The 8,046-nt window shown below is 37.9% G+C and overlaps 2 protein-coding genes across 2 annotated transcripts; both read right to left on the bottom strand.

Moving 5' to 3' along the window:
• Positions 1-389: 389 nt before the first annotated feature.
• Positions 390-854, bottom strand: LOC140444546 (uncharacterized). The gene has a single exon (XM_072536306.1). The coding sequence runs from the start codon at positions 852-854 to the stop codon at positions 390-392; it is 465 nt and encodes a 154-aa protein (XP_072392407.1).
• A 2,403-nt stretch (positions 855-3,257) lies between these two features.
• On the bottom strand, positions 3,258-4,109 carry LOC140444544 (uncharacterized). Its single transcript, XM_072536305.1, has one exon. The coding sequence runs from the start codon at positions 4,107-4,109 to the stop codon at positions 3,258-3,260; it is 852 nt and encodes a 283-aa protein (XP_072392406.1).
• Between the last annotated feature and the right edge of the window lie 3,937 nt (positions 4,110-8,046).

Here is an 8,046-nt window from a genome sequence, read left to right as displayed (position 1 = left end):
AAAATAAAGAAGTTTTTACTGGTCTAGGTTGTATACCTAATGTATATCATTAATATGTATCAGACTGGGTTGTAAATAACAACAGTATAGGAAATACTACCGACTTTAATTATCACTCCTTAACGAAATGCAAATAACAATATACATTAAATAGGCCATCGTCGCGTCTCGTACTGAGTTTTCTCTCTCAGCTGATTGTGACGTAACCGCACTGCATGGTTGCCAATACATCGCACTCCTTCCTCCTGGATGAATCCACTCATCATAGTCCTCCAAATACCTTCGAGGTTTTCTTATACTAGCAGGTGGCTTTTTAACTTCAGTGGCCTGCTCTACAATTTCTGGGTCCACAAATTCGTTTGGATGCAGAAACAACGGTTTCGGAGTTACTAGTAATTTTGTTTCCATCGAGGTTGACGGTGTAACTTCGTCTGTTGTTTCTTAGTCACACACACACGGGTTCTGATTTGGTCAGAATGACGACGTAAAATTTTACCATCAGGGGTTTGAACTTTGTAGCTTAACGGTCCAGTGGTTTCAATTATTTTGGAAGGAAGCCACTTTTGACCATCTGGAGCAAATGACCTTGCAAATACAGTCTCGTTTTCTTGAAAACATCTGGGTACTGTTTTGTAAGAATCTTTCATCTCTTGCTTAGACAACATCTCTTTTCTAAAATCGGGCTGTAAACGATCAAATAATGAGCCCAATTTTGGCCCCATTAATATTTCTGATGGGCATCTCACTGTTGTACAATGGGGTGTAATGTGCTGAGTAGGGAGATATCTGTGCAATGCTAACTGTATTTTAGTTTCTTCATTACTATCATCGTTTCGTCGATATCGTATCGTCATTTTTTTAGTGCATTGTTTACATTTTGTACCATGCGTTCCGCTTGCCCATTACTACTTGTATGGTACGGTGCAACCAATGTTTGTCTAATAAGGTTTTCCTTTAAAAAATCTTGGAACTCAGCTGACGTAAAACAAGTTCCGTTATCAGATACGACGACATCTGGGATGCCATGAGTGGCAAATAAACCACGTAATACATCTATAGTCACAATACTAGAGGTATTTGGAACGATTTTAACCTCCAACCACTTCGAGTACGAGTCTATGATAATCAGAAACATTTTGCCTTTAAATGGACCGGTAAAACCGAGGTGTATTCTTGTCCATGGAGCTCTGGCCCACTCTCACGGATGGATTGGAGCCTTTTTGGCATGTTTCTAGACTCGTGGTACTCGCCGCATGTATTTACTAGGTGTTCGATTTGTTTGTCGAGATTTGGCCACCAAACATATAAGCGTGCCAGTGACTTCATTTTTACGATTCCGGGGTGTGCTGAGTGTAGCAAATTCAGTATTGTTTTCCTCCCTCCAAGTGGAACTATTACCCTTGTACCCCATAACAGGCAGTCTTGATAACAGCTAATTTCGTTTTTACGTAGTAGATAAGGAGTATATTCGTCTGAAAATTTAATTTTCTCATCAGGCCAACCTTTCCAAGCCCACTGCAAAACTTTAGATAACACTGGGTCTTTCTTAGTCTCATTGGCAATGTCTTTGGCATAGATTAGTTTTTCTGGGATGTTCTCAAGCATCAAAACGTCATCTGAGCTTGGTGATTCTGGCGCATGTACCTTTTGTGGCAATCTGCTAAGATCATCTGCATTTTGAATTTTTGAACCTGGTACGTAACATAATTCGTAATCATAAGCAGATAACATAAGAGCCCATCTAAGCATTCTGGGTGACAGTATCTCTGGAACACCTTTTTTCGGATTAAAAATACCCAACAATGGTTTATGGTCCGTTCTTATGCCTATTTTCCTGCGTATACATATTCATGGAATTTTTTAATGCCCGATATTATGGCCAGTGCTTCTTTGTCGATTTGGGAGAAATTTCGTTCAGTAGATGATAGAGTACGGCTATGGTACGCCACTGGATATTCACGTCCCTAATCATCACGTTGACTAAGCACACAACCTACCCCATAGGGCTGCATCACACGTCAAAAATAAACCTATTTGTTCACTGTAATGTCCTAACACAGGTTCTTTCGCTAAAATTTCTTTTAATAAATCGAAAGCTTTTTGTTCTATGAAACGCCACTGCCAGGGAACGTCTTTTCGGAGGCGCATTAGTTATGGCCACGATTTCGTTTTTAGTGGGGCTTAAACCGTCTTCACTAATTTGAAAACCAAGAAAATCTATAGTTTTTGTTCGAAAAACGTACTTTTCTTTGCGCAAATACGGTCCGTCTTCCTAGAAACGCGATAGTACCGCGCGCACTTTTGAATCCAAGTCTATTTCTGAGCTACCGACTATTAAAATGTCATCGTAATAAGGTAGTATACCAGGAATACCCGTTAATCGAGTGTCTATGAATTTTTGAAAAATTTGTGGAGCCACTGATATACCGAACTGTAAACGATTGCATTTAAAAGCCCCTTTATGCGTAATTATTGTTTGTGCTTCAGCAGCTTCGCGATTGACACTTAACTGCAGATAAGCTAGCGCCATGTCCAGTTTTGCAAAAACTTTACCGCCCGCAAGTGTAGATAAAATACCCTGTACCGATCGCACTGAATAAAGTTCCGGATTTAACGCTAAATTCAATGTGGATTTGTAGTCACCACAAATCCTAATTTCCCCGTTTTCTTTGCAAACAGTCACAATTGGGGTGCACCATTTTGGGTGCGTAATCGGCTCTAAAACCCCTTTCGCAATAAGCCTGTCCAGTTCAACTTCGATTTTGTCTTTTAGCGCAAATGGAACTTTACGAGCTTTACACCTAACCGGCTTTACATTTTTGTCCAACGAAAAACTTACAGGGGGACCCCGGTAAGATCCCAAATCTGTATTAAATACATCTGGGTATTCTTCTGAATAATTAATCATTGATAAAATTTGACTTACCCCAGCTATGGTTAAATCTAAACTATCAAACCAGTTTCTGCCGAGTAGTAATTTCCTTCCGTGACTATGAGAGGAAGTGTCGCTGATCTTGGACCTCTCTTTTCCTTCACTTGACACTTACCCAGTGTGGGTATCACTGTGTTTTGATAGTCCCGTAAAATAACATTGGATTTATCTATTTTAGGTCGATTTTCACTAAAGATTTCATGGTAGATTGATTTGCTTATCACTGAATAACTCGCGCCCGAGTCAACCTCCATTTTCACTTTTTGGTCATTGAGTAGCATATCTACTAAATATTTACCGGTAATGCTATCAGACGTCACGTTATTTAACGAAAATTCATAGTCACACTCTGGAGTGTTCCCCGAAACCGGCGAAACTCGGTATTGGACGTAGATTCCACGGTAGTCTGATGTACTTTGCGTTTGTGATGTTGATTCTTCTTTTTAGCAAAACAAGCTATTTCGATGTGTCCAACTTTCCTGCAATAGGCACAGGTTGATTTAATGTGTTTACAAGTTTCAGGAGAATGTTCTTTTTCGCACCGAAAACATTTTTTCCTTTCGCGATTAGCTAATTGTTGTTTGAACAGGCCTGGTTGATTTTTACGAAAACTGGATGTAACCGCGTTTACATCTGCGCTCGACTCACTTTCTCGTAGCACTGCCAAACTTTCCACAGCCACCTCGTGTGCAAGGCACATGTTTTGCGCGTCCTTAAGTTTTAACTTATCTGTGGCTAGCAACTTTTGCTGTAGCGATTCGTCGGTAATATCACAAACGAGTCGGTCACGTAGCATTATGTCAAGGGTAGTTCCGAAACCACAGGGTTCTGCCAATTTTCGTAATTCCTTCAGATACACAGATATTGTTTCACCAGTCTGTTGATTCCGACGATAGAACTTAAACCTACACACAATTTCCGACGTTTTTGGAGAAAAATGCTTTTTTAACTCGACTATGATTTGGTCATAAGTTTTATCAGACACTTTGGACGGCGCGACCAAAGATCTAATAATCTCGTATGTATTTGGACCGCACAAACTTAAAAATGTAGCTTTTTTCTTATCAGGGTTCGTAATGTTATTTGCCAAGAAGAAAATATCCATACGCTCGACGTACGATTCCCAACCTTTGGAGTCACGCACGTTAAACTGTTCGATGTTTTCGAATGCTGCCATCTTGCACACAATTTGCTTTATTTATCGCCGGGACGAAATAATGCACTTAAACTGGCACACACACGAATCCCATCGGACCATCATATGTATCGGACCGGGTTGTAAAAAATAACAGTATAGGAAATGCTACCGACTTTAAATGTCACTCCTTAAAGTAATGCAAATAACAATATACATTAAATAGGCCATCGTCGCGTCTCGTACTGAGTTTTCTCTTAGCTGATTGTGACGTAACCGCACTGCATGGTTGCCAATACATCACAGTCATTTAAAAATTGATAAAAATATTAAACCTATAATACCTTTTTCTGCACATAATAAATTAAAAGAAGAATCATTACAGAATGATTGCATTGAAACTCTCGAAAAACACCTCCGAATAAGATACAGTCTGGAGTTCGCACGTTTACAAATAGAGGTAATATGGTCGGACCAAGTTAGGCTGCTGTTTATGATAACACCAAGATCGTTATACGAAAACGCAAAATCTACTGGCTGCCCGTTAACAAAGTACGGCACAAGTGGGTTATTTTTACCAATTCGAAGCGTTACACATTTTTCCGCGTTTAAGGGTAGTAACCACTGGGAACACCAAGTTAAAATAGAGTCCAAGTCCATTTGGAGTGTTAGCTGGATTGTGATTGGATTGGCATATATTTTTGTGTCATCAGCGTAGAACGATATTTTACTTGAGACATAATAAGGAACATCGCTGGTGTAAACCGTAAACAGCAGAGGTCCAAGGACGGAACCCTGAGGCACTCCACTTTCCCCTAACCTGTCCTGTGAGAAAGATTCGCCAACTCTAACTTTGTAATATCGATCTGTCAGAAAATTATCTATCCAACGAAATAAAGTACCGCGAACTCTGAAATGTTCTAGCTTATGTAGAAGTCTGCGCTTAGGTACACGGTCAAAGGCTTTAGAGAAATCTAGATAAACAACGTCGACCGGCTGCGAACTGTTAAGGGATGACGTCCAGTCGTTAACACAATGTAAGATATTAGTTAGAGTAGAGCGACCAGAAACAAATCCATGTTGTTGTGTTGGAATAACATGTTCCTGTAACATAACTTTGGCAACTACTGGCAGCAAGCTAATCGAACGATAATTATTGGGGTCAAGTTTGTTGCCTTTTTTAAAAATAGGGGTAACGGAAGCTAATTTCCAACTAGGGGTAAGGAGTTATGAATGAAAGAAGTTTGCATAATTAACGTTAAGGGTATTGCAAGCGTGTCAATATTTGTGTCGACAAAAGTTGGGCAATTATTAATATTAACCGACAATAACAGATTTCAAAATCCCCGCCAAATTGAGTACATATTTCGTTTAGTATAATTATGGAATATTTATTCTCAGTTGTTATACTCCAAGAATAAATGTGCATTCAAAATACATAATAAGCAAGTGTTACAGAATAAATATTTCTCCTCAAGAGTAATAGTGTTTACTTTCTGTTATTGGAAATGATTTAGGAATTATTGTATTCCCTAATGGTCGCCAAGAAAATATATTATACGGTCTAGTGTTTTATAAAGGGCTAAGGAAAATCAATACGAAATTTTGCATATCAGCTTAAATATAAACCGTTTGCTATTTAAAAGACTCAATAAATTTATGTTTCATCTTCCATTCAGCCATTCAGTCTTAATTATCGGTTAAAGATGTATTTCAGACGTTATAACAAATGAAGACCTTAATATAAATGTACAGAAAGTTCGGAAAATACTTGAAAATCTGAAGAAAAGAAAAGCAGCAGGTAAAGACGGGATACCAAACGAGTTACTGAAATATTGTGGAGCAGCAATGACAAAACAATTAACAACATTAATTAATAAAGTTATAAAACACAATACAATATAGGAAGAATGGAGAACGAGCGAACTAATTGAGGCGTGTAGATGCAAACCCGGACATGTCACATTTTGGTAGAAAGAAAACTAACGCCAGGATTTTGTTCAATATAACTTATTGTATCAGTTCACAATGAAAATTCGTTGCAAAACAGGCCTTTTACAGTAAGATATTAGAATCAAATATTGATTGTAGTTTCAAAAGCGGACAAAGCCCAAACGGCTTGGTTGCAAAATCGGACATCGACGTTCGACCAATGGACTACAATCACATGACGTAGCGCAGCACGTGTCTGTTTTGTTATTCCCGGCAGCGTGATCATTACTAGTTTCTAATCATAATACTTTATAGTCCTTTGTTGCAATATTTTAGAGATGAATAAATTAGCATGGGTTCTGGAAGGAAGAAGAAAGTACAGAAAGCAGAATGGAGAAGATATATATATATATATAACAAGCGAGTCTTCTACAGCTGGCGCCGCTTCTCGCATCCTAATTTCTAGCGTTTTCTGTCGAAGCAATCTTCAGTTGTTAGATCTCTGGCGGTCATTGCATCGTCGTCATCGTCTCTCCAGGATCGTCTTGGTCTACCTCGTTTTCTTCTAGTTGGCGGAGTCCATTTTTCTATATTTTTTTGGCCATCTATTTTCAGGCATTCTCTGAAGGTGTCCATACCAGTTAAGTCTTTTGGCTTTGATTGTGTCTATTATGTCTAGATCGATTTCCATTTCTCTCTGAATATCTTCGTTTCTCACCCTATCAAGTCTAGTGAGCTGGCAACATCGTCTCCAGTAGTTCATTTCCATGGCCTTAATTTTTGGTTGGTTTCTTTGGTTTATTTCCCAGAGTTCGGCGCCGTACAGCCCAATACTTTCTATTATTGTTTTATAAATTCTTCTTTTATTTTCTTTTGTTATTTTTTTATTCCATAATAGTCCATGTAGCTGTCTGGTGGCTGATCTTGCTTGGTCAATCCTGGAGTGTATTTCTTCGCTAAAGCTAAAGTTAACAGGTAAATATTATAACGATGAATACGAGAATGCAAAAAATAACCTCAAAAATTACATTATGTATTAATGAGTCAAAACTTAAAAAACGTAAACGAAACGTATTTCGGAAAGCTTTATCTAAATGTAATTGGCAAAATATAATGACATCTTTTAATTATCTTTTTTAACGGTACCTAAGCCATTTTTGGTTTGTTGTAGATATTTGCCTAAAGGTTTACCAACATTTCCAAAGTGTAAGCATTCAACAGAAAAATGGAAATGTTCAACACTCTCGATGCAGGATGTCAAAAAGTTCCATGAAGATTTTATAAAACTGCAGATAAACTCACACAAGATCAGTTCATTTCTCGCTATTGTATAATTCATAAACCAAAACGTCAGCGACCTAGAGATGCAACAAAACCGAAGGAAAAAACAGATTGTTATTTTGTTCGAAAACGAAATTTAGAAGAAGTCTTTTCTTGGATTGCTAGATATAACCAAGCACCGCGTCAATGGTGTTTTAACACGTTTTCAAGTCGATGGTAATTTAAAAGAGAAAAGAGGTAGAGACAGAAGAACAGACCTTTATAAGGATAAATTGGAAGCAGTAAAAACGTTTATTAAGACATTAAAAGCTGATGAATCTCATTATTGCAGAGGTAAATCAGCTATAAGATAGTACCTACCTGCAGAACAAATTTAGCCAATTCTTTAACATGGGCTTCGAAGTCTTAAAACAGATGTATGCTCAACATGTATTGAACTAAAGAAACGAACAAAAGTCGAAAATGATCTTGATAAAAAAAGCATTGCAGATTAAACAAGAACTTCATTCAAAAGAATCAAAAGAATTTGGTGCTGCCCAAAGTACCTGACCAAAGGGCTTACTATAGTCGTCAACTTTATCTATATAATTTTACCGTTGTTAAAGGTTCTTCAAAGGGAAACTTAAACAAAAATAATACATTGCCTACTCTTGGATGGAACATGAACGATACAAAGGATCAAATGAAATTGCGTCAGCAGTATATAATTGTCTGAAAAGGAATGAACCTACTATGACTGATATTCATACTGTACGTCTAGTATCCG

The sequence above is a fragment of the Diabrotica undecimpunctata genome, chromosome 6 (genome assembly GCF_040954645.1).
Source record: "Diabrotica undecimpunctata isolate CICGRU chromosome 6, icDiaUnde3, whole genome shotgun sequence".
Taxonomy (NCBI): Eukaryota; Metazoa; Arthropoda; class Insecta; order Coleoptera; family Chrysomelidae; genus Diabrotica; species Diabrotica undecimpunctata.
Note: the sequence above shows the minus strand (reverse complement) of the source record. Positions and strands in the feature narration are given on the sequence as shown.